The sequence below is a fragment of the Panthera leo genome, chromosome E1 (assembly GCF_018350215.1).
Source record: "Panthera leo isolate Ple1 chromosome E1, P.leo_Ple1_pat1.1, whole genome shotgun sequence".
Classification (NCBI taxonomy): Eukaryota; Metazoa; Chordata; class Mammalia; order Carnivora; family Felidae; genus Panthera; species Panthera leo.
This window is the reverse complement of record NC_056692.1, coordinates 19,718,406-19,745,220: the sequence shown is the minus strand read 5'-3', so window position 1 is coordinate 19,745,220 and position 26,815 is coordinate 19,718,406. Positions and strand designations below refer to the sequence as shown.

Here is a 26,815-nt window from a genome sequence, read left to right as displayed (position 1 = left end):
CCCCCGCCCGGCGCCCCGATTGGCCGGCGGGAGCGCGCGCCGCCCGGCCGCCCAGCCCGTTGGCCCGCGGATTCTCCCGTCAGTCACGCGGAGGCGCTTCTCGCGGAGGCGCGGCTTGGTTGGCCCGTGCGCGCTGCCGATCGCGGGCCCGGCCGCCTCTTTGAACTGAATTCGCGGGAAAATTAGGGGTCGGAGCGGCCTTCCTGCTGGCCCCGGTGCATTGTGGGGAGAGAGGGACCCAGCGAACGGCTTAGGGAGCCGTTTCTCGCCTTCTGAGCGTCGTCAGTCACCGCCCCCAGGGGGGTACAAGACCCCTGAAGAGAGGCGGGCCTCTGAGGAACTGGGGGCGAGGGGCCTGTTAAATGAACCGAGATCCATTACAGATCATCGAGTCTCTAACTTCACAGGAAGGGGCCTGGCTAGGGGTTGGGTGGGTCGTTTCTCGTCAGAGGGGCGCCCAGGGCGTGGATCGCGCGTCTCCTGTCCCCTCGCCACCACGTGCCCCTTGCCACCCAAGGCCGAGTCCCACCCAGCAAAGCCCTTGAGAGGACTGGGGGCAACCAGGGTGTTGTGGCTGCCGCTCTCGGACGCGACCGGGCTCCACCAAAGGGAGCGACTTCTATGTAACAGGAATCACCTATGAAATGAGGAAAACTATTTTTGGTAGGTGCTTTGAAGCTTCAGGATCGTTGCTGAGAAAGTCGTGGTTTCTCAACGTGTCGGAAGCCAAACGTAGATACCTGATCCCACCCCCACTCCATCCTCCCGCCCCCCCCCCCCCCCCACTCCACCCCTCTCCCCACTCAGCCCCGCCAGGCATCATAGGAGTGGGCAGAGACAAACTGAACGATTTCTTAAAAGTATGTATAACCTTGTTGGGAACCTGCTCGTTTTGCGCTCAGAAACTCGAAGGAATCCGTGGTTTTGCCGGTCCTGCTAAAAAGACAGATGCATAGGCCCGACTTAGTCTGCTCATACAGACCGGTTTGGAGGTGAGCTAACCTTCTCCAAGATTTGAATTTCAGCTGGGACAAGGTGATGTCTGAGATGTTCCTCCAGTTCAAATACTGTGATCTTGCATTACATTAAAACGAAACATTATCTTCAAATATCCCAATCTCTAAGCACAGAACCATTTCATACTTCCAATAACAATACTTTCACACTTTCACATGGCTGCTTGGGGACCTTCGCAAAAGGCAACTGCAAACACTATCTTTGGAATGGGTCAAAGCTGTTTACAAAACTAGTGTCTTTGGAACAGTTATTCAAACATCTGAAGTACTGATTTTAATCCAAGCATTTGCTACCTAAGAAAATGAGCTCTACAAATGGTGTGTTTAATATAAAATACGGCATTTCAGGAACGCATCTGAAATAAGACATACCTGTTGCTGATACATAAGTACAGCCTGTATTTTTAGTCAGATAAAAAGTTCAGAATGCTCTCATTTCTTATACTGCTCTGTGCTCTCTGGAAAAACTCCCCCCTTCCACAAAAAGAGGGTTTTTTTTCTTCTTTTTTTAGATTTCTGAAATAAGTCTTTTCTGATTGATGCCACCCCACAATTTTAGATTGGGGTTTTAGATGTTGATAAACTGCTTGTCTTTAACTTTGCCTGGTTAGAAAATGAGGCTTCATCATTCGGTCGGGGTTTGGAGAGTTAAATCACACTAGGCAAATCACAAAATATCAAGTTAAAAACTAGAATGCCGGGGCGCCTGGGTGGCTCAGTCGGTTGAGCAGCCGACTTCGGCTCAGGTCATGATCTCACGGTCTGTGAGTTCAAGCCCCGCGTCAGGCTCTGTGCTGACAGCTCAGAGCCTGGAGCCTGTTTCGGATTCTATGTCTCCCTCTCTCTGACCCTCCCCCATTCATGCTCTGTCTCTCTCTGTCTCAAAAATAAATAAACGTTAAAGAAAAATAAAAAAAAAAACAACTAGAATGCCAATTTATTCGCAGTAAACATAACCCGTCAGTGATCCATTATTTATACAGGGTTTTTCCTTTGCAGGGCAGTGTGGGGGACAGGTATGATCAAAGAAAAAGAGCAAGGCACAGGCTGTCATCAGTGTTTGATGAACAGAGAAATGGAGCTAAGGGAGCTGGGATGTTCTTAAAGGGTATTTCCCATAAGAACTCCATGTTAGGTAGCATTCTTGGCTAGGCATGGGCATGGTTTTGACGTACAGTAGAAGAGGCATAGTAACAGATTCTCCCTTTTTGTATTCTTTGTCTAGAATACATGTGGAACACTGAAAAAATCGTATTACCTTGGACAAGGTAGAGTTAACTGATGAGTTGTCTTTTACAGTCTGCATAATCACATTTTGTTCCATAGGCATAACTATTTAGAAATCATCACGCGGTTGGTTGTTTCTGCGGCCAGCTTACTTATTTTGTGTTGTTATTTCTAAGTTTGGGGTGGCAACTGTTTTGGAAACTTGTCATGCCTCTTTCTGAAGGCACTAAATAAGATCTAGTAGCAGTTCAATCTGATAACTTTCAAAGTAATGATGACGGCAAATAATATTTTGAGATACCTGCAAGAACCGTAATGTGATACGGAAATATCTGTAATTTCTCCTGGAAACAAAGCCACAGGCACTGCTAACACTACTGTGATTTATCACTGTTATGAGTAGTTGAAGGAAATGCTCACTTCATTTAGGGACTCCTCGAATCTGATTCAAATTATTAGCAACCCGTATGTTATAGCGCCAAATCTTTTTCTTTTTACTTTGCTGTAACCTCTTGGGTGCAGGGATGATGGGTGATTTGTCTTAGTAACTTAGATAGATAATGTCTACCGTTATGCCTGGCATAGAATAGGAACTCATCTAATGAGTTTTGGTGAATAAGGATGGATACCAGTGCACAAGTATAAGTAACAATAATGATTACCGGTGCCAATGACAGGCAGTATTTTAAGGTTTTGTTTGTTTGTTTGTTTGTTTGTTTGTTTTTTAAGTGGGCTTCATGCCCAGTGCATGAAGTCCAACATGGGGCTTGAACTCACAACCCTGAGATCAAGTCCTAAGCTGAGATCAAAGTCACTTGGGGTGCCTGGGTGGCTCAGTCCATTAAACGGCCGACTTCAGCTCAGGTCATGATCTCACAGTTTGTAAGTTCGAGCCCCAGGTCAGTCTCTGTGCTGACAGCTCACAGCCTGGAACCTGCTTTGGATTCTCTCTCCTTCTCTCTCTGCCCTTTCCCCACTCGCGCTCAAAAATAAATAACCAAAAGAAAAAATTTAAAAAAAAAGAAGAGTTGGTCACTTAACCAACTGAGCCAGCCAGGTGCTCCAATTAAAATTTTTTAAATTTTTTTTTAAAGATTTTATTTTTAAGTAATCTGTACACCCAACATGGGACTCAAACTCACAACCCTGAGATCAAGAGTTGCCTGCTCTACCACCTGACCCATCCAGACACCCCAGTATTTTAAGTTTTTAACATTTTTAACACATTCAATCCTTATACCAACTCTCTGAGGTAGGTAATTATTATTATCCCCATTTCATAGATGAGGAAACAACAGCAAAATTTGTAATGGAGCTAGTATTCTAACCCAGACAGTTTCCAGAGCCCTCACTCTTGACCATCATGCCATGAAACTGGAGAGTTTTAGAGATATAAGATGCTGAACATGTCATTTCTAGGTCAAGAAAGATCAGTAAATATTACCTCTGAAATACTGAGATAAATAATCATCAGCATTGAATGCATTTGCCGACAAAACCTAGATATCAGTTTTCCATTAAAAAATTTTTTTAACGCTTAACAGGCACAGAGCGTGAGCAGAAGGGCAGAGAGGGAGGGAGATACAGGATCTGAAGCAGGCTCCAGGGTCTCAGCTATCAGCACAGAGCCTGACGCGGGGCGTGAACTCACAAATTACGAGATCATGATCTGAGCTGAAGTTGGACACTTCACTTACTGAGCTACCCAGGCACCCCTCAGTTTTCCTTTTTAAATTGTACAGTGTCTTTCTATCCTCAGTCCACTCCTATCACCTTAACTAAGTGCTGAGACTATTGCAACAAGCCAACAAATGCTATATCAGAAAAAAATTTGTTTTAATCTTGCTTTAAGGAGACTAAAACTTTATATTTGCTAATAAGTTCTTAGAGAAATATAATCAAATTTGACTTAAAAAAAGGAATGGCCTCCCCTTAAGAATAGCAATAGCCTTCCTAATAAGAGTGTAAAGGAATCATTTTAACAGTTCTATTTGAAATTTAAAGTGAAAAGTTACTTTTGTTTCTTTCGTCGAGAAAAGAAAAACAGGGGAACCATGGAACATTTACTGCGTACTATGGAGTGTTTGTAACAAACCGCTGATTTGAATGTGTGTGTTTATCTGGAGTTAACTAGATATAATAAGGATGTAGTAGGCCATCGTTAGAACCCCTGGGACAAGAAGAAACTTGATACTAATAACCTGAGGGATGAAAAAACACCTGAGACAAATTGGAAATATCTAAACCTGAATTTTTGGGAGGCCTACATCTGGAGACAGCTATTACCCCTGTTTGTGTGTGTGTGTGTGTGTGTGTGTGTGTGTGTGTGTGTGTGTGTGTGTGTGTGTGTTTCACTGTGGGATCAGTGTTTCATGTTTAATTTTAAACAAAAGCACAAGCGAACTGATATTTATTGGACATCCTATCCATACAACAATCATAAGCTGTAATTTTAGTTGCTATCGGTGACCTCACATACACGTAACTCAATCTCAAAGAGATTAACTCATCCTCCCACAGCTTGTAAGAGGGTCAGCTGAGATTTGAGCCCAGTTACAGGAGACTCAAAACCCCACGTGTTTTCCAGTACAACAAAGGTATCTAGGCTGTCGTGTTGAAAGCCCCAGGGTTTCAAAAGCTACCCCAGGGAAAAGACAAGGCTGCAAAATGGTGGGGTCTGCACCCGCAGGCAGCTACTCTGATTTTATCTGTTTGAAAATTTGTTTGAAAATAAGTGGTTGTAGTTACTAAACAAATTTGTTTTGAAAACACCACACGATGTGTTTTTTACCTTCCCAAGTCTGGTAATGAGAGACAATGAGTTAAAGTGTCACTAATAATATATCCTGGGCTATACTCACCTCCAAAATCAACAGCACTAAAAACACACCTATGATAAGAATAATGAAGACTATTTCATTTCATAGGCATGAAATATAGATGAAAGAATCAATCTGTGTATCTCTTAGGCATGCTCTGCTCAGGAAAAAAAAAAAAATTAGTCTTGCTGTTGTTCCCTCTTAATCTGTGTGTGAGCTTATTGTTTCCAAAATGTTTTCTTTATTTTCTGAGGAAAAAAGGGCATTGCTGTGTAGCTGTCCTTGATAAATCAGGTCAGTATAACCAGGTATTATAACCACTTCCGTAATACTATTGTAGTCTGCATTTCCATTGAAAGTATAAATTCATCTTTTCACCATTACTAATTACTGTGAATTAGAACAAATTACGAGATAAAAGGGAGCCTTAATTCCTAGTTAGTTTTTATTGCAACTACCATTCTTATTTCCGTGATGTGACTTTTGTCTGAAGGATATTATTTAGCAGTTACTGTTTAGAAATTTAGTTATATGAAGACACACTTATAGCTAGAGGAAACTTAGTATCTAGTTTAAGCCTCTTCCTACACCTGAGGAAATGGAATCCCAGAATTTAAAGTAATTTGCCAAGATCATACCAGAGGTTAAGTACACGTTGAGAGAGAATCTATTTGTGGAAGAGTTGTCTCCTAGCCTAGAAATTCCGTGTTCTTTGAGATGTTTCACGTACCTCACACGAGAAATGCCTTTACCCACCTTACTCTATGCAAGATTTTACTTCTGCTTACACTACTCAGTGGAACTAGTTTCTGGTGAAATGTTGCTGTTATTCCTGGTCGAACTACTATTTTTTTCTTCATACTGATGGCTTCCTATCTCTTAATTTCAGTCTGCAGGAAGATTTTTCCTAGGACCCTGTAGCATTTGAAATTTGCTGTGAATCCATTGAAAGGCATTGTCATTCCACATTGCCTGTACTTATTAGCACTCGCAATAATTTTTGGCACGGAAGATTCTGACAACTTACTCATGTGACTAGTTTTAGAAGGTTGCCACCTTCATGACTGAGCCTGAATAAGAGATGTACTGACGAGGCCACAGAATGATTTAGCAGCTGTTTTTGATAGAACAAGGGCTTATATGTTGTCACTAGTAGGAGAGTTTGTACTCTATGTGCTTGGAAGAAATTCCTTGAGATTACAAAAGCATTCAACAACAGAATTCAGAATTCTGTAACCACTTTCTATCATACAGGCACTCGAAGAGGAGGGACGGTTGGAGGAGTAGGACTTCTAGGACTTTTACTTTATATCGAGATAAATTAAGTTTCTTTTATTTTTTTTTTAACGTTTATTTATTTTTGAGACAGAGACAAAGCATGAACGGGGGAGGTCACAGAGAGAGGGAGACACAGAATCTGAAACAGGCTCCAGGCTCTGAGCTGTCAGCACAGAGCCCGATGTGGGGCTCGAACCCACGGACCGTGAGATCATGACCTAAGCTGAAGTCGGACGCTTAACCGACCAAGCCACCCAGGCGCCCCTAAGTTTCTAAATTAACTTTCAGTTTATAAGGATCAAATTAACACACAGAGGCCAAGGAATTTTTATTTGGTCGGGCTTTCTTCAGAAAGAAAGAAGAGTTCTCTTTGAAGAGAATTCTCTTAACAGGAGAGAAACGCTTCTGGCTCTATTTCTATTTTTGAAACCTATTTTATCCTCAAGTTCCCCTTTGCAACAATCTTAGGAGAAAGAACATTGTAGTGTACTATAATCAAGTCTTGACTTAATCATTAATTCACAGTGTGAGTTTGAGAAAGTTATTTAACTTCTCTGATCTTAGTTTCCTCAAATAGAAAATTAAGGTTTGATTTAGGTCAGTGATTTTTGGCCATGATCTCTGAAAGTTGAGGATAGGTCATGTGTAATTTGGAAAATCATATTCAACATTATAATTTTATTTTTGGCAAGCAAAAACAAAGTCCATTTGTAGTTTTTCACTGTAATCACTGAAAACAAAATTCTTCATCATTGGATGTTAGGATATACAGTGTTTGTAAGACACATTGCTCTAAAGAGATAATTTCAGAAGTGGGGGATAGGAATTTTTAAAAAATCAATTTAGACATTGAGAAAAACCAAGAAACAATGATGTAGCTTATTGTTAAAATTATCATAGTTCTTTAATTCTAAGAAAGTCACTGAAATTTCATTGTGCTATACCAAAGTTAAATTCATACTATTGTCCCTTTTCTATAAAATTATGTAGCTTGGATTCCCCTTTTGGTTCCTGAATGATCAATAAACAAAAGGAAAATCGTGTCATCCTTTCTCTGATATAACAGAAGGGGATTACAAATTCAGCTCAAAACATGTCAAATGATGTCGAAGAGTGCCCAGTAAGAACGTGAACTGCACAACATTTAGAATTGGAAATAAAAGGGAGAGTTTGTATCACACTCATCATGCAAGAATCTCAAAATCCTCTTTCACAAATGGCAGAAATACCTTAAAAATACTGAAAGTACAAAAAGATAGGAGCATTCTGATAGGTGTATCACAAAATAAAGAAGTTAGGCCTTTTTTTCTTTTTCTTTCATTCTGTTTTTTTTTTTTTAATGTTTCATAATTTCTTTAACCAACCTTTTATTCTGTGTTGCAGTATAGTAAGGGGGAAAATGCTGTATAATATCTGCTTTTGAGAATTTGCTGAATTTTTTTTCAAGGCCTAGAATGGTCCATTACTTTAAACGTTTCATGGCTGTAAAATAACATGCATATTTTCTGTTGGGCAAAAGTTTACTGTTTATGTCTACCTACCTATCTCTCCATCTATCATCCAGGATACCACATTACTTTTAATCCTCATATCTCCTTAGTCCGCTCTGGTCTGTGACCTGTGACACTTTCTCAGACTTCCCTTGTCTGAGAAACCTTGACAGTTTTAAAGAGTTCTGGTCCCAGGTATTTTGTAGAATGTTCCTCAATTTGGGTTTGTCTGGTGTTCTTCTAAGAGTGGGGTTATGGGTTTGGGGGAGGAAAATGACAGATGTGAAGTACCATTCTCATCACATCATATCCAGGGTACATCCTATCAACATGACTGTCATTGACAATGTTAACCTTAATCGCCACCAACTTAGTAGTTGACAGGCTTTTCCACTGTAAAGTTACTTTGTCTCCCTTGCTCCCTTGCATTCTGGAAGCAAGTCCCCAAGTGTAGCCCACACTCAAGTGTGGTGATAGTGATTGGGTGGTGAATTAAGCTCCACCTTCTTATGTGGGGAGTATCTGTGTAAATTATTTCCAATTCTTTTGTAAGGAGATTTTCCTCTTTTCCTTCATTTCTTTATTTATTCAATCATTTATTTGTATCAGTATGAGTTCTTGGATATTTGATGTATCTAATACTACATTATTTGTTTTGTTATTCACAATGTTCTTTCTTTGGCCATTGGGAAATCTTTTAATTGATTCCTCTGTCCCTTTGACATGACCCTATCATTGTGGGTGTTTTTTTGCCTTTAGCAATTCCTTACTTTCTTGTACTATGAGAAGCGTGTCTCATTTTATATATTCCCTACCCCAGTTCTAGATCAGCCATTTCTCCAAGGAGCCCTGGTTCCTTTCATTATGATAAAATGATACAGAAACCAAGATGTGGGTGTTAAGTGCGTTTATTGCCTCTGGGGTGTCATTGCTTCTAGGCTCTCAGTGGACAGAACTAGGAAATATGTGTATGTAAATTAATACTTATATGCATACAAATTTATAATTATTTCTGTATCTATCCATCTCTATATTGATAAACATGAGTTCATACTGCTGTCTCTGACTCCAATCCTTTCTTGTTTCTTTGTTACTTCTTTTTTAAGTTTATTGTGACAGAGAGAGAGCTCACGTGAGAGTGCAGGGGAGGAGCAGCAAAGGGGGAGAGAAAGAATCCCAAGCAGGCTCTACATAATTAGTGTGGAGCCTGACGTGGGGCTCGAACTCATGCACTGTGAAAATCATGACCTGAGCTGAAATCATGAGTCAGATGCTAAACCAACTGAGCCACCCAGGTGCCCATTGTTTCTCTGTTGTTAGTGAGAGTAGTCCTATTCTTTTCAATCTCTCTCTTTCCTGAGCACTTATTCCAAGGGGGCCCAGTTGTTGTTGTTAATACAATTACATACGCATTTACCATATTTTAGTGAGAACTAATTTCATTTTCCCAGGAAGCTTGAAATGTCAGGGAAGAAATATATGACAACCAAATTCTTGAGTTATAGGAAACACAGCATTGCTCCTAGCTCTTCCCAGCAAACTCTGGTGAGGGAAAGAGGCAATGGGGGTAGCGAATGAGTTGAAGGTCTACTTAAAAGTGATGTCTCTTCTTCACTGGCAGAGCTCACTCTCTAGACTGGGGGCTTACTCTTCACTTAAACATGAATCCCCATCTTAAGAGGCATGTTTTGGGTTTCTGTCTTTAAGGGCTCCCAGAAAATTGTATTAGCAACTATATTTTTATGGTTGTGATTATGTTGCTTATATACTCGATTAAAGGAGAGGTTTTTGTTTGTTTGTTTCTCATTAGAAGCTACTTTGCAGGGGCGCCTGGGTGGCTCAGTTGATTAAGCGTGCCACTCTCGAATTGGCCCGGATCATGATCTCCGGGTTGTGGGATGGAGCCCTGCATGGGCTCCGTGCTGAGCATGGAGCCTGCTCAAGTTTCTCTCTCCCTCTCCCACTGCCCCTCCCACCCTACTCTCTCTCTCTCCCTCTCTCTCTCTCAAAAAAAAAAAAAAAAGATGCTACTTTTCATTACTTAGAAATCTTGAAATTTTATTGAAGTGTTGGAATAGAAGAAGGAAAGCAGAATATAACATGAACAGAAAGAATGAGTTCACCATAAAACTCCCAAATAAAGTTGGGAACTTGTTTTATTCTGGGCTAGATGTTTCCTGACACTGTGAATTCAGGAGTATTTCAGAGGAAAGTATGGCACATAACAAGTAGTTTGGAAAGCCATGAAGACTTTTTTGAATGCCTAAGCTACTGATTCCTGACGGAAACAATACCATGATAGCGTCTTTTGCAAAGTTAACCAATATCCTCAATTTCTTAGGTAAAGGCTTTGCAAATCAGAATCTTCCCACCCTCTTACCTCATTTCTTTCTATTCCTGCCCATACTGCCTGCTCTGGGTCATACTAGGTTCAGGATTATTCCATGAACATTTTTGTACTTTCTTAATATGCTTGGAATGCCTCTCCCCCCGCCATTCCCTCACCAAAGTTCTACACATTCATCACTTTAACTCAGATGTCATCTCTGCACATGAAAATATCCCCCAATATTCCCAGATAGAATAAGTTACCAATAGTGCATATGTGCTTGTCTACCCTATTAGCTAATGTCTATTTCATCTGTGCATCTCTACAGCCTGTTATTGAATAGGCATGCAACAAATCTTGGTTGAACTAGTCAACAAAGGAATGAACATATGGACATAAAGTTGTTTCTCTACTGCTTGGTGGACATCAGAGCTTGCCCTTAGGTGAATATTTTAAGTATTTTGAGGAAAAGACACACTAAAGTACGAGCCAGGATACCTAGGTCCTCTAATCCTAGCTCAGCCAACATCTATGTAGCCTTAGAAAAGTCACTTCAACTTTTCAGGCCTATTTCTCTACACAATTCGAAGAATTTTTTTTAATGTTTAATTTTGAGAATGAGAGAGAGGGAGAGAGAGTGAGAGAGAGAGCATGAGCTGGGGGAGGGGCAGTGAGGGGGGGGGCAGAGGATCTGAAGCGAGCTCTGTGCTGACAGCAGAGAGCCTGATTCGGGGCTGGAACTCACAGACTATGAAATCATGACCTCAGCCCAAGTCAAATGTTCAAGTGACTGAGCCACCCACGTGCCCCTGCACAATTCAAAGATTCTACTAGATCGTTTATTCTCACTTCTGAAATAGGATCATCACCTAAAATATTTTGGGTCAGAAAAATCTTGCTAACTTAGATTTAAATTTAAAAAATTCTCAGAAACTATAAATTGTTTGTATACATTTGCAGATCTAGAAATCACTTATTTTTGAAAATCTGGCAGCAAATCAGAAAGCACAAGTAAAAAGTAGGACAAAGCCAATGCTGTGTTAAGTGAACTGAATGGTAAAGAAACTATTTTATACTTCGAAGGAGACTAAGTTTATTAGTGAGCAAGGGCCAGGAATCCAATTTGTGAAGATAACTGGAGATTATACATATGACTCCTTGGCTCTGAAACACTCTCCTGAATATAATAGGTTCTAGAGGCCTGAAGAAAAGAAAAAAGAAAAATCTTTGTGATCTTCTGATGATTACTAACCCTATGAAATCATGAAATATATGATTTCTGTTTAGCCTATAGCTCATTACATCTTTCAAGTATATTTTTCCACTGCCTTATACTCTAATACTTCCATTTATTTTTCATATTATTTCCATGACATTTCTTCCATTCACATTTGTAAATACTTCACAAACTTAGCAGCGTATACTTTAATATTTCCACCTTTCCCATACACTGATAGCTTAAAGAAATCCTTTGTTGGTTCACTCTGAAATTTTTGTCCTTAACCGAATAAACCAGCAGTTTGTTCTGAGGACATCTCTTTTCACTTAAAAAAAAAGAGAGAGGGGGCGTCTGGGTGGCTCAGTCGGTTGAGCGTCCCACTTCAGCTCAGGTCATGATCTCATTCATGGCTGGTAAGTTCGAGCCCCGTGTTGGGCTCTGTGCTGACAGCTCAGAGCCTGGAGCCTGCTTCAGATTCTGTGTCTCCCTCTCTCTCTCTCTCTCCCTAACCCAGTCACATTCTGTCTCTGTCTCTCTCAAAAATAAATAAACATTAAAAAAATTTTTTTTTAAAAAGAGAGAGAGATTAGCAGTCTTCAAAATGAACTCTTTTTTTTACCTTTAGGGCTTGTGATGAGAAAGCATATAATGCTTAACGAAGCAAAAATCCCAACCCACTAGTAGACCTAAAAGACAAGGAAAGACAAACTGAGTTTTTCCTTGGCAGATCCCCCATGCTGAATTAGTCATTTGCTAGGCATTCCTATAGTACTTGTGCATGGTGCGTGTGTGTGTGTGTGTGTGTGTGTGTGTGTGTGTGTGTGTTACGGTACTTATCACATTCAATAGTATGTAAGTTTTTCTTCTCCTACACTGGGAGTATCTCAAAGAAAGGAAATGTATATTATTCATCCTTGTATCCTCACTCTCTTGGTTAAAACCTTGCTTATAGCAGATGCCTGATCAATATTTGTTTAATAGACAAGTAGGAAAGGTGGAACGTGAATTGAGGGTTGACTGTTGAGGTTTTCAGTAGGCAGAGAAACAACAAAGAGTTTCACTTAGGGAAGTAACGTGATCAGAACTGTGTTTAAATTACTCTGATTTGATTTTACTATGTTAGGGACCATGATTTTTTACTTTGAAGCAGTAGTTTGCAGGAACTGGCTCCTACCAGTTTGGAAAAACCAATTGTTGATTTTTCAGGAATTTTGCAAGCCATTTGTTAAACACAGTCATTATTAAAAGTTCAATTATATAAAGCTACAATTAAATATATTAAAAACAAAAATAATAAGTACTAAAAACTTCTCACTTCCAAATTACTCTCCTACATATATTATCTATGTTCTTGAGATTATTTGTCTGTGGTGTGTATATGGTAGAAACACTAATACACTACCATGCCTCACTTCCAAGTCTGCATTCAGTGATGTCATTTGGTAGCTTGCAAATCAGCCATGGTGAAAGTATTTACACTATGGAAATGGGCAAACAAGGCTTTTTCCTCCCCTTCTAAGAGCTGCTTGTTAGACATTTACTAGCACACCATTATTTAGAAGACAAAATGGAAAATAGAAGATGAAGAGTTTAGAAACAGAGTTGAGAAAATTTGCAGACAATAAAAAGAGCAAGGAGAAGTGAAAGAAAAAATGATTGAGAGGATTAGAATTATTTACAGATCCCAGGATACAAATAACAGGAATTTGTGAAAGTGAGAACAGAGGCACCTGGGTGGCTCAGTCAGTTAAGCACTGGACTTCGGCTCAGGTCATGATCTCATGGTTGGTGGGGTTAAGTCCCGTGTCGGGCTCTGTGCTGACTGCTCAGAGCCTGGAGCCTGCTTCGGATTCTGTGTCTCCCTCTCTCTCTGCCCCTTCCCTGCTCGCACTCTGTGTCTCTCTCTCAAAAATAAAATAAACATTGAGAAAGTGAGAATGGAAAAGATGGGTGGGCAATAGAATAGGATAGAGCACAGATGTGTAGAGGGGAGAGATCTCATGAAGAATGCAAAGGAAAAATAAAGTAATGCAAGAAATTTGCCAGAACTGAAGGGCAAAAGTGTCTAAATTAAAAGGGTCTGTGTCTACCAAAATGAATGAAAATATCCATATCAAGGCATATCATTGTGTATTTTCAAAACATCAAAGATAGAAGATAAAGCTTCCAGAAATAGTAGTAACAATAGAGTAATACACAAAGGTATATGGGTCATGTACAAAAGTAAGAATTTCATTAGAATTGTCAGCAGTAAAATTGGAAGGTAGAAGACAATTCACAGTTCTAAGAAAAAATGAATTCCAACCTAGAATTATATACCCAAACAAATGATCACATCAGTCAAGTGAGGAGGTCAAATAAACATATGTTCAGATTTGCAAAATCTCAACAAAAAAATCTCCTTTACACCCTTTCTCAGGAAGCTACCGGTGGACTGGCTGTACCAAATGACAGAGAAAAACAAAACTCGGGATCCAAGGACACAGGGCTCCCAAAATGAAGCAAGGAAAATTCCCAGGATGATGATGAAGGGAAATCCCAAAACAACAGCTGTGCAGTTGGCCTAGAGAGCAACACTTAAGATTGGAATGGGAGGAATAGTTCCAAGGGGGGAAAAACACAACAAACACACACACACACACACAAACAAAAACAGACGTATTACCTGAAGAGTTTGAATGAATGGAAATTTACAGTTATGGTACAGCACTGGGAAAAAAAAATTAGTGACAGATACATAGAAAGCTTACAAAGAATCGAGACAATGATTAACCGCAGGGAAAAGAAAAAGTCTGATGAGAAAGATATCATCGTAGTATATGACACAGACCCGCTGCACAAAGTATTTTCAAATGCATTCTAACGTACATTAAAAATTGTTTAACCCACATTCTCGAGGACGGTTTGGGGAGGATGGAGGAGGATGAGTGTGTGTAGGGGAGGGGACGGTTGACGAAAGACCAGTGAAAGTATACATTTCGTCGAAACAGACAGACTGCCACCCCCCAAACAAAGGAAATTTCCCTCGGAAACTGCTTAAGTCCTGGACCCCCTCAGCACAATAAAGGACTTAAAGAGGGGTCAGGGGAACGTGGGCGGGGATTGGTGGAGCGGTTTCCGAGGAGCAAGTCTGCGGGAGTGTGGGCCCAGCCCCCCACCTTCGAGAATGGGGGGCGGAGGTGCTCCCAGGCGCCCCAGCCGCGGGAGCCGGGAAACCCGAAGCCCGGAGCCCGCCCCATGCCGCAGGCCCGAGGCGGCAGCGACCTGGCCCGCCTCCCACCGGGAATCTGTTGCTTGGGGCCGAGGCTGTCGTGTCGGGCTGGGGCTGCGGGCGCCGAGTGGCCGCGTAGAGCAGGCCGGGGCCGAGGTCGGCGCCTGCTCCGCGCGAGTGCTGCCGCCCTGTCGAGCGCCCGCGGTACACTTCCAAAGGGCCGCGGCGGGAGCGCCGGCTCCCGTCCGCTGCCGCCCCCAGAGCCCTGGCCCCTGGGCTAAACCCAGACGGCCTGACGTCCCCCATTCCCCCTCCTTCCTCAACCGCCGCCGCGACCCCGCGACCTCAATCCCCGAGCCCTGGCCGGGACCCGCGCCCCCGCCCGCCGACCGCCACCCCCCTCCCCGACCGGACCCTGCTTCTCGCCCTCCGCACCCACCCCCGCCCCTCGCCCCAAGATCGCTACCCTTGCCTCAGGCTCCGGCCCTCCTCCCGAAGTCTGACCTTCGCCCTCCTGACCCCAGCCCTCGCCACCCCCGCACCTCACTCCAGACCCCACCTCGCCCCTCGCCCTAAACCCCACTTGCTCCCAACTCTGACCTTCGTCCCCTCCCTCCCGGTCCTCGCCACCGATTCTGTCTGACCCCTGACCCCAAACCGGATCCCCCAACCCCGACCCTGGCCCTCTCCCTGCGACCCAAGTCCTTGCCTGCGACCAGGGCCTTCGCCTCAGACCCTCCTCCCTCACGCCCCAACCCTGGCCCTCGCTCCCCGACACTTGCCCCCCTCAACCCAGCTGTCACCCCCGGACTCCGACTCTTGCGTGCGACACGGCCCTGGCCCCGTGATTGCGGCCCCGTGCCTCTTGACTCCGACCCTTGCCTCCCTGGCTCTCGCCATCGCCCTATCCTGGCTCTCAGACCCTGATCGCCGCCCCCGACGCGCAGCCCGAGAAGGGTCTGGGAGGAAGGCCGGGAACCGAGGCCCGGCCGGGTCGGGGAGGGTGGTTTCTCAGCCCTGGCCAGGCTGGTTACCGCAGCGGTCGTGCTGGAGACTCAGAGTGAGCGAAGAGAGGGGACCCGGCCCAGGTTTCAACCTGAGAAGGGAGGGTGACCCGGTGAAGTACAGAGGGACGCAGGGAGTTGACGGTAGAGTGGGGTTTTGGTTACATTGTTAAATCTGCACAACGCACCGGTTATTCATTTGGAAATACAGGGCGGTAAACCAGCAGACCTAGCTTTAAAAAGTTCCAAGTGGTTGCACTGGAGAGTTGTAATAGGAGGGAGGGGACGAGTGGGGTAGGCGAACGCTGTTTTTCTTTACAAGTTTTAGAGCACTATTTTTATTTTTAAACTAGTTAACTAAAAAAAGGGGGTGGGGTGGGAGAAGAACCGTTAGTGACCTTCAGTAACCCCCAAGCCTAGATTTCCCAAGCAGGCTACCCCTCTTACTAGCTGTGTGACCTTGGGCAAGTCACTTCACCTCTGGAACCCCGGTTTACTCATCTGTTAAATGAAACTTGACCCACCTAACAAAGTTGCTATGAGGATTAGTGACAAGGTAGGCAAAAGTGCTTGGTCAGAGCCTGTGATGGGTACAAACTAGTTGTTCAATGAACCTTATGAATGAAGTTATTTTAGAATGAATAAAGGAGTTTGTAGCCAAAAGCGGCCTCTCACCCACAATACCTGGGTGCTGAAGGGCTGGAGTGGATGTGATCCAATTTGAATGTGGGTTTTTGAGCAGACCAAGGCTGTAAAGGAGAGAGCAATAATAGAGCTGCTTGTGTGAACAACTTGAGGTCTTTTTAAATGTTAATTTGTACCTGGACAGCTCCCAGGTTGTGGAGGCTTGGGGTGAGATGGGGAGAAAAGAGAGGATTTGCGAAAGAGACAGAATATGCCCTATTTATTATGGGTATTTTATTAGCAAACAGATAAGTTAGGGAGTGAAGTTACTCACTTTACAAAGTGTTCTTCATATTTAAAACAGATCAAAAGTCCCTTAAGGCAGAATCTTCTCTGGTGTTTAAAAACGATAATGTATAAACAAAAGCTGAGATATTTCAAGCAATTGCTGTGAAGTGTCAATCTGAAGTTAAAATAAGATAAAAACAGAGAGGGAAGCAAACCCTAAGAGACAATAACTATAGGGAACAAACGGAGGTTTGGCGGAAGGGGGTGGGTGAGGGGATGGGGTAAAGGGGTGATGGGCATTGAGGGGGGCACTTGCTGTAATGAGCACTGAGTGTTATACGCAAGCGTTGAATCAATAAATTCTACCTCTGAAACTAAAATAAAAATGAAAATAAAGCAAATTTTCATTTTAATACTTGAAGCAACTCTAAAAAGATGATGGAGCTAGGATTTGAAACAGAATTTGATTCTGAAGCCTCTTTCACTTTCCTTTTCTATGCAAATATTTTATTTAAATAGAAATCACAAACATAATTCATCTTTGTTATATTACTCAATAGTATACCAATACTCAATTTATACCAATGTAAATTTCCCATCCCACTTCTCAGAGGTGACCACCATGTGAATGGTTTGGTGGGCAATCCTCCAAGCTTTTTTTTTTTTGCTCATAACACATCTAGACACACATTTAAAATGGATTGTACAATAACTACTGTTCTACAACATGCCTCTTTTAGATTAACAATGTATAATTCATCTTATTTCATACACTCCTCATAGTATACCTGTGTACAAATGTACTATAATTTATTTAACCACTTGGCTGATAGGCAGTTGAGGGTCTTTGCTGTTACAAACATTGGTTCAGTTACCTTCCTTATACTTCTGTTTGTGCACTTTTGTTAGTACTTCTGTAGGAGAGATTTGTAGATGTCCGATTGCTGAGCCTTAAGACACGTATATTTAAAATGTTGGTAGAACTTGCGAAAATGTACCCAAATAAAGCTGGTGGTCTTAACCGTTGTGCCCCATTGCCTCTGGGAGCAGAGTAGCGAGTGCATTTTGAAATAGCCGGCTTTCTCTGTGGTAGTGACAGCTGTGTGGACCCACAGGGGAGGGCTACTAATGGAGAAGGAAAAAGAAAAAGATTGTGACCAAGTCTTTGAAGCAGAAAGCCCTTTTTCCTTAGGTGCTTTGTGTTTACCGTCGCCAATGGTATTCACTGAAACGTAGCAGGGGAACTTTAGGTTTGTGGCTCTCTTTTGGTCCATAAATCCTCACTTTTTCAAAGAATGCAGCATTTGAATTTCCGACAGTATATTGCTTTTGTAATAAGACTGATAAATAAAAGATTGTGAAAAGTGACCGAATGATAATCTATTGCTGTAAATCCAGAGTTTCAAATTTGTTTAAAGCAAGGTACACGCACGCTGTAAGTGGATTCTAGCTTGCCAATAGAGTATGACTTTAAGGGAAACCAAATGGCTCCAAAGAGAACATCCCCCTCCCCCCCCACCGTGCTTCTTAATAAATGCTCAAATCTCCAAGGGTCAATTGCCAAAGGCTTTGAAGAACATGTCAAATCTATCATTTGGTAGAAAATATTCTCACTCTTCTACATGTGACAGCAACTGTATGAACCAAGAACTTAGTCAAGGTTGAGGGTTGTAAAGAATAGAGACAATCTCTTGAGGCACCCTAAGCAATTGGGTGTTATTGTAAGTTGATACAGAGAACAAGAAGGATCTTCAAGAGAACTGTATTCAAAACATTTCAAAATGGGACCTCAATTGCATGACTTTGTCCCTCCAAGTTGCTATTATTATTATTATTTTAATCTTGAGAGAGAGAGAGAAAGAGCATGAGCAGGGGAGGGACAGAGAGAGAGGGAGACACAGAGTCTGAAACAGGCTCCCGGCTGCCAACACAGATCCTGATGCTCAAACCCGTGGACCGTAAGATCATGACCTGAGCCGAAGTCGGACGCTTAACCAACTGAACCACGCAGGCTTCTCTCCAGTGCTCTTATTAATGGGGTTCAGTGACTATCCATTTTCTCTTAGGTACTGTGTTCCCACCCCACTCCCCCCCTTCACTCTGTGTACCTTTTCCATATTTCCTAGTTTCTGCCTCCTTACCACTTTGCCTTGCCAAGTTCCTCAAGCTTCTATCTCTGACTCATGGATTCTCTGGTTTTAACTCATATGTTCACATCACGTAATTCTCTTTTTTCCTCTTAATTCAGAGTCCAAAGAGGGAGAGTTAAGTTAGCCCAGTTCATCTTTTCATGCCAGGTTTTTGACCAGCCAACAGACTGATTGTCCTTGAATCAGGAGCTTACTGTCTGACCAGTAGTGGCAAATTGTCCAGGGTCAGGTGGTAAGAAAAAAAATAGCTGTGGGCAGACAGCTTTCCTTTAGGAAGGGTTCTGGGCACATTAAACACGGTGAGTGACTTTTATACCAGGTGTTATGCATAATGTAGCGTTGCTTCTTTTCAGTGAATGTTTATTGAGTACCTAATGTTTTCCATTGCTAGGTCCTAGGGACTTCAAACATAAGTAAAATACTAGTTCTCTCTCCTACGGCAGTCATAATAATATGAAGGCATATAAAAAGACATAAGTTGCAATACAAAGTAATGCAACTATACAAACGTTCATTTATTCAACAAATATGTAATGAGCACGTATTGCATGCCTAACTCCAGATTCAGCAGAAAACAATTTCAGCTCCTTGGTGTTTATGTTTTAATGTATGTGTGAAGAGAGACAATAAACACTACTATATTGTAGATGGTGATCAGTGATATGGAGGGGAAAAAAGCACGTAGAATAAGGGTTGTTGAGGGTGGGAAGTGCAACTTTAAATATGAATGGCGTCCTTGAGAGAGTGACATTTGAGAAAGATCTGAAGGAGTTGAGGGAATGAGCCTTGAATTTATCTGGGAAGGAGGATTCCAGAGAGAATTCCGGCCAGCGCAAAGGCCCTGTATTGCCACATTGCCATGCTGAGGGGATACCAAGGAAGCCAATGTATCTGGAGTGGGAAATAAGGTCAGAGAGGAAAGGGAGGGGCAGGGCACCAGACCATATGGGACTTTGTAGGCAAGTGAAAGGATTCTAGTTTTCACTCTGAGTTAAGAAGCCACTGTAGGGCTACGAGCAAAGTGATGTGGTCTGACTTAGATTTTAACTTTGGCTGATGTTAAGAATAGATTTCTGTTAAGAATAGACTCAAGAGGGGCACCTGGATGACTCAGTTGGTTGGCCAAGCACCTGACTCTTGATTTCAACTCAGGTCATGAGCCGAGGGGTGTGGGATCGAGCCCCATGTCAGGCTCCACACTGAACAGGGAGACCAGTTGGGGCCATAGCAATAACCCAGGTGAAAATTAACAGGAGTTTGTACTAGGACGACAGCAGTAGCAATGATGGGGAGAAGTCATAGTCTGACTATATTCTGTAGAACCAAGAGGATTGCTGACAAATTAGATGTGGAGGCAGGGACAACTCCCAGGCTTTGGCCTGAAAAAATAGAAGAATGGAATTGCCATTAACCAAGATGGAGAAGATAATAGCAGGAGCAGGTTTGGAGGGAGAGCATCAGCAGCTTGGTTTTGCACATACTAATTTTGAAATGCCTGTAAGATCTCCAAGTAGAGATGCTGAGTAGGCAGTTGCATATACTGGCATGAGTCTGGGGTTCAGGGGACAGTTATGGATTGGCGCTATAAAATTGACTGTCCAGGGGTGCCTGGGTGGCTCAGTCGGTTGAACGTCTGACTTCGGCTCAGGTCACGATCTCATGGCTCCTGGGTTCGAGCCCTGCGTCGGGCTCTGTGCTGACAGCTCAGAGCCTGGAGCCTGCTTCGGATTCTGTGTCTCCCCTCTCTCTGTGCCCCTCCCCTGCTCATGCTCTGTCTCTCTGTGTGTCTCAAAAGTGAATAAAGATTAAAAAAAAAAATTAAAATTGACTGTCCAGGGGCACCTGGGTGGCTCAGTCAGTTAAGTGTCTGACTTCAGCTCAGGTCATGATCTTGCGATTTGTGGGTTCGGGCCTGGAGTTGGGCTCTGTGCTGACAGCTCACAGCCTGGAGACTGCTTCGGATTCTGTGTCTCCCTCTCTCTATTTGCCCCTCCCCTGCTCATGCTGTCTCTCTCTCTCTCTCTCTCTTCCTCAAAAATAAATCCTTTTTTTTTTTTTAATTGGCTGTCAAATGTGGCAGGCACTAGCTACATGTGGCAATTTAAATGTAACTTAATCAAATGAAATAAAAAATTTAATTTCTCTGTTGCTCTAGCCAGATTTCAAGTACTCAATAGCTTACATGAGGCTCAGGGCTACTGTATTGGACAGTGAAGACATAAATATTTCCACTATCACAGAAATTTTTATTGGACAGCACCTTAGATGACATTTAATGTTCTGAGGCTGGATAAGATCACCTAGAGAATTAGTGAGGGGAGGTGGTGAAAGGATTCAGAGACTGAACCCTTTACATAAATGGCTATAAGTACACAAATTGGTGGCGATGGTAGGATAGTGAGGTGTCAAGGGCAGGCTTCCTTTTATTTTTTTTTTCCATGGACTAAATGGGGACTAGGACACAAGACATTCCAGAGTAGGGAATAGTGTATTTTAAAAGAAGTATAAAATAGCATGCGTGGTATGGTGGGGAACTATAAGAAAGCTGGCATTTCTGGAGCAAGGCCATATTATTTTAGTATAGTTAAACACACACACGTACACACACACACACACACACACACAACTCTAAACCTCTTCTTTGCTTAAACAATTTGGGACAGATCATGAGGTGCTGAGGCTAATCAGTTCAGGTCTAATTGGAGGGCAAAATGAGAAGGGTAAAAAAATTTCCTCATCAACTTGTAAATTGTGAGCAAAACTGGATGTGAGAATTAAATTGAGGGAAATGGATATTTACCTCAGAACAGATACTATTTCTTTCAGTGATAAAAAATTAAGTGTGATATTCACTCTCAATTTTTTGAAGCTTTGTTCGATAAAGACCTGGGAGTTACTTCAGCAGGGAGTGGGTTTCTATCTGGAGTGAGGGCAAACTGAAAGAAAAGTTGACGTACCTAATCAGCTATGGCTTTGATGAAATGTACTCATACACAATCGCCAAGCCCCATCCTGGAAGCCAATCATTTCAGAACATGTTTTTCCAAGATGTCAGTTTGTTTTAATAGTACGTTGCTATCCCCAAACTACCATATTCTTGGTTTTCTTTTTGTTATTCTTTTTTTTTCAAGTTTGCAAAAAGCAATAACTAAGCCACAAGAAAAAACCCACAAAAATGCTGTTCACCAATTAAAAGAAACTCTTTCCATTTACATGTGTTTTGAACTAGAATAACCTAAAATTAAAAAAAAAGATTTCATTAGAATAAAAAAAAAAAAACTTTTCAAAGTAGACTCTATTAGAATCTCACGTTGTCATTCTATGCTCCTGCAGTTAAAGACTATGTCATTATTTCCATTATACTTACCTCCTAATTTTCAGGGCTTATTAGCCCGGCTGTAAAAACTTGCTCCAGTTGAAACTTGGCAAGCTGACAAGGCTGTGTGCCAGAAGTAATTTACTATCCAGTGTGGTTTGCAAAGTAAAAGAAGCTATATATAATAGAAAAAGAAATGAAAAGTTCCTGGTTCCAAATATTTTAATGTGTGTAATGTGTGTCACCTCAAACTTTTCAGCTTTTGTTGTTAGCAACGTGAGATAACATGAAAGGTTTGAAAAGTACAGATGCTTTGCATTCACATGAAATTGAGGGCTCCGATGTTCTTAGGCATCAAAGACCAGTCTGTGTCTATCACTTCTGCTTGACTTTGAAGTCTACCCAGAGCTCTGTGCGGGAGAAGCAGGCAGGGGACTTCGAACAAAGTAGGGGGATGGGATTCCAGGTGTCACACCTCTCATTATCACTGACATTAGGTACCTCTCTTTACCTAATAATAATGATCATCATCATAATAATAATGGGGGAAAAAAAAAGAGAGCGTTCCTTTCTTGTTTTTAATCACTGAGCTGTCCATGAACTTAATCTTCGTGAATATTCTAAGGAATGGATAATTCTAAGGAAAAGTTCAAGTTTATTTTGAAGTTTACATGTAAGTACTTTGGGGACAAGAATAGATGTTTTAACTTGATCTGCAAACTCTGGCTACTGTTCATTTGTCAGAGTCCTTAAGACATTGTCTTGGGACCCTAAGTGAGACAGCCTCTTCTCTATTTTCCAAACTGGCTCATAAGCACTGTAATGAGGTCAAATGTTTCTCCAGCATGAGGTGAGTAGCATACACCTTTCTGAAATTAATCTTACATGACAATCTGGAAAAAAATCACAAAAGTTTATATTAAAACAAATATTAAGGGCACCTGGCTGGCTCAGTCAGTAGAGCATGTGGCTCTTGATCTCAGGGTTGTGAGTTCGACCCCCACATTGGGTGTGGAGATTACTTAAAAAGATAAAATCTTAAAAAAAAGAAATTGTGAACAAAAAAATTAAAAAATAAAATGAATAATAATACATTGTGCGCTAGAATGTAAAATTTGTATGGACTCTTTTGCAGAGGGAGAGGGCTTTGATCATTTGTGTTTCAATATTTTGACCCTGCCACATATATACAAATGATAATTGAAGCTTTTGAAGAGAATGATATCCTCAGAGAGGGTCTGCTGATTAATGTTTTCTTTTAAAGTATAACTTTCATAAAGTGTACAAATCTTAAATATATATCTCAATGGATAGATTTCTACATATGCACATATCCATGCATATGTATAATGACAACCCAGATTAGCCAGGTATAGAACACTTCCAACATTCAGAGGGCTCTCCTGTGCCCCCTCCCAGTTAGTGCCTGTTAATCAATCTGACATCCATGGTGAGTTTTAAAGATCAAATGAAAGAATAAAAGAAATGTCAAGCTTTCCAAGGTGCACCTTAGAGCTCCAGACTCAAGAGCACTTTTTCTCTGGCCATAGGGTTTCTTAACTAGAAGGTGTGCTCAGCTAAGGATTCTGAGACTCAATGGGCATTATTCAAACACAATTTCTTCTGCCTGTACTGGGCTTCCTCTAGCAGGTGTGTTTTTTTGTTTGTTTGTTTTTTTTTACCTTTTCAAGAGCTCTTTGAGTTGATATTTTAAAATATTTGTGATCAGGGGCGCCTGGGTGGCTCAGTCGGTTAAGCGTCCGACTTCAGCTCAGGTCACGATCTCGCGGTCCGTGAGTTCGAGCCCCGCGTCAGGCTCTGGGCTGATGGCTCAGAGCCTGGAGCCTGCTTCCGATTCTGTGTCTCCCTTTCTCTCTGCCCCTCCCCCGTTCATGCTCTGTCTCTCTCTGTCTCAAAAATAAATAAAACTTTAAAAAAAAAATTAAAAAAAAAATTTGTGATCAGAGTGAGTTAATACATAAGGAACTTAGCACACATAGTGATTGGGTACATAGAAGCAGTAGATAAGAGATAGCTATTATATTGAGATGTAGAGGAAATAAAAGAAGGCTTTGCCAATATTATTATAATAATTCTTAGAACAACATAAACATAGATGCTAAATTTGAAAATAAGGGAGGAGAGTATAGTTGATTTGAAAATCACAGGTATCTATCAAATTAGCCTTGAAATGAAAGATTAAAATCTCTCAGCTGGCTGAGCCCCTTGGTCCTAAATAAATTTAGCAAATGCCTTTTGTTATTTTTCTCAGGCATTTTTTAATTGAGCACTTATTATTTTCTAGGCACTGTTGTAAGCTCCCAGATGTCTTAGTGAACAAAGCAAATATTCCCTACCCATTTGGAGTTTACTATCTAGTGACATTCCTACTCTTACTCCTAACACAGACTGGGGATTTTTCTGTTACAAGGAAATTTCATCTTTATTTTACATCCCTGAGTTTCTTCCCCTCTCTCGTGTCTTAAAGCTGAGGGATCAAGAAATGAAGCTGAAGCCAACCTTTGCCTCACTTCTGAGACCAGTGGGGTAAAGTGTGAAAGGAAAAAAAAAACAAACAGGAAAGGCACAAAGGCGGAACATGGTTACCTGTTAAGCTTATTCCCTTTCATAAATCACAAGGTGCTAATGCAAATGTTGAAATAAACAGGTCTAGCAAGAACTCCTGCTTTGGTTTTTTAACCATCTTCCAGAACTTAAAAAGAACTGATTCATGTAGTTATTATTTTAGGTTTAGCAATTATACCAACAATGTTGCTTCCAAGCTGGGTTGTCTGATGGTTCCCTTAGAAATGCTAACTAACTTCCTTGGGCAATGGTTTAAGGAGGGTCCATACCTTACTGATTTAGTTTCGTAACTCCCAAACTTTTCAATACCAAGCTCCCCTTTTCTAAAAAATATATGTACTTTCTGATACCCACCCAGGGCCATGTGTTTTTGAAAAGATCTTGTCTATAAAGGCAGAATAATTGTTTAAATAATGAAAAGGTCTTCCTATTTTAAAATTAATCAGCCAATTAGAGATTCTAATTGGCAGGTGAAAAACCGGTGTTATCACACGGTTTACTAACCTAGCCGAAAGCAAAGCTATAGTGTTATGGATATCTGGTCAGTTTCCCTACGCTTTTCATTACTGACTTTTTGAAACGTTTACTATTGGAAAGCGAAGACATGGGACCGCAATAGAATAAAAGGAGACAGTATTCTGCAGAAACGAGTCGCACTCCTTTCAGGTAACCCCTCTAGACACTGGGAGGCGCTCTCTCGAACCCCCGCCCACGTTTAGCCCAGGGCGCGTCTAGCCCCGCCCCCACTCTGGCCCCGCCCCTCCACTCCAGTTCACGTGAATCCTCCCGAGCCGGAGGGGTGCTCCGCGGAAGCCCCACAGTCGGTCTCGGAGAGGTGACAGCCGCCTCAAGGGCCGGAGGGCGGTCTCCGACGGCGGAGGCGGCGGAAGCGGAAAAGGCGGGACCTAGGGCGCACGTTACGTCAGCACGTGCGAACGCTAGGGCTAGGTCTCCGGAATAGATGGTGGCCGCTTCGTGCGCGTGTTGGCGGTCGAGAGGCTCGCCGGTGGGCTGTAGAGTTGTGACCTCATGGCGGAGATAATTCAGGAACGCATAGAAGATCGACTCCCCGAATTGGAACAGCTGGAGCGTATTGGATTGTTCAGTCATGCGGAGATTAAGTGAGAAAGAGCTGAGGAAGTGGAAGAGCTGGGGCGGGCTGAAGGGAGGGGGGAGCCTGGGGGGGCAGGGATGCCGGAGCACCTAGTTGTGTTTATTTTTTGTAACATGGCAGAAGCCCATTTTCAGATTTTGTTGACTCCCAGAATTTCTCATTCGTTGCACGGTGGTCTGTTTGTACTGCTCTAGAGATGCAAACTTCAGTGGATGCCAAGAGATAAATCTTTCTAGTAAGACTTGAAGATGGGGACCATTTAATTCAATTTTGTATTCTACCCCAGGGTTTAGCCAACAACGTCCGGCACGAGGTTGGCATTCAGTAATTTGTTACAATTAAGCCTAATATTTTTTAGTGGTTTTCTGTGACTGTTGCTGCATTTTACAATGGCTGGGAATGTAGTAATGTGACTATGGGGGCCTTAAAGTAAACCTTTGTTAGTGAAATGCAGCATAGTGTGGACTCAAAAAATTTTTCTTTAATGTTTATTTTTGAGAGAGTAGGGGGAAGGGCAGAGAGAGAGAGTGGAAGAGGATCCCAAGAGGTTCTGATGCCAGACTCTAACCCAAGAACCGTGAGATTATGACCTGGGCCAAAATCAAGAGTCCATTGCTTAACTGACTGAGCCACCCAGGTGTTCCAGCAGTGTGGCCTCTCAGTGCGTGTTCAGTAAATGTTACTATTACCATTAACTAGAGACAGTAATTGACCTCGTACATCTTGCATTAAATTCTCTTAATATACACATGTTGTGTTTTCTCTTTAGCTAAATACAGTCAATCCTTTCCCATGAGTCCTTTGTACTGTTAATAAACCTTTCTAGATAGAGACAGTAGAGACAATCTAGGTGTTGTTGTTTTTTTTTTTTTTTTTTTTTTTTTTCCTAGTTTGAGTGTTGGAAAACTCAGAAGTAAGGAATTTAAAAAAGATACTTGGTTATTATTAAAACCCAAGTGACCAGAATTTGGAGGGAAAGAAATCTTTACTAATATCACATACAAATAATGTAAAGTACTTAACATTATTTGCTTTGCTGGTGGGAATGTCAATGGTCCTGGCAGCTGACTAAGATGATTTTCATGAAAATTTTAAAATACTGGGCGCCTGGGTGGCTTGGTTGAGCATCCGACTTCAGCTCAGG

General features: G+C 42.0%; 1 protein-coding gene and 1 long non-coding RNA gene across 2 annotated transcripts in view; both read left to right on the top strand.

Moving 5' to 3' along the window:
- The first annotated feature begins 87 nt into the window (after positions 1 to 87).
- On the top strand, positions 88 to 2,379 carry LOC122206726. The gene is made up of 3 exons (XR_006196563.1): positions 88 to 663; positions 903 to 992; positions 2,242 to 2,379. It is a non-coding gene; the product is annotated as an uncharacterized LOC122206726 (long non-coding RNA).
- A 23,052-nt stretch (positions 2,380 to 25,431) lies between these two features.
- UTP6 (UTP6 small subunit processome component) overlaps positions 25,432 to 26,815 on the top strand; it is a 28,722-nt gene continuing 27,338 nt past the window's right edge. The window contains exon 1 of the mRNA XM_042916328.1: positions 25,432 to 25,678. Within this exon, the coding sequence (XP_042772262.1) occupies positions 25,587 to 25,678 (92 nt within the window). The 5' untranslated portion in view covers positions 25,432 to 25,586. The remainder of the gene's footprint in view (positions 25,679 to 26,815) is intronic.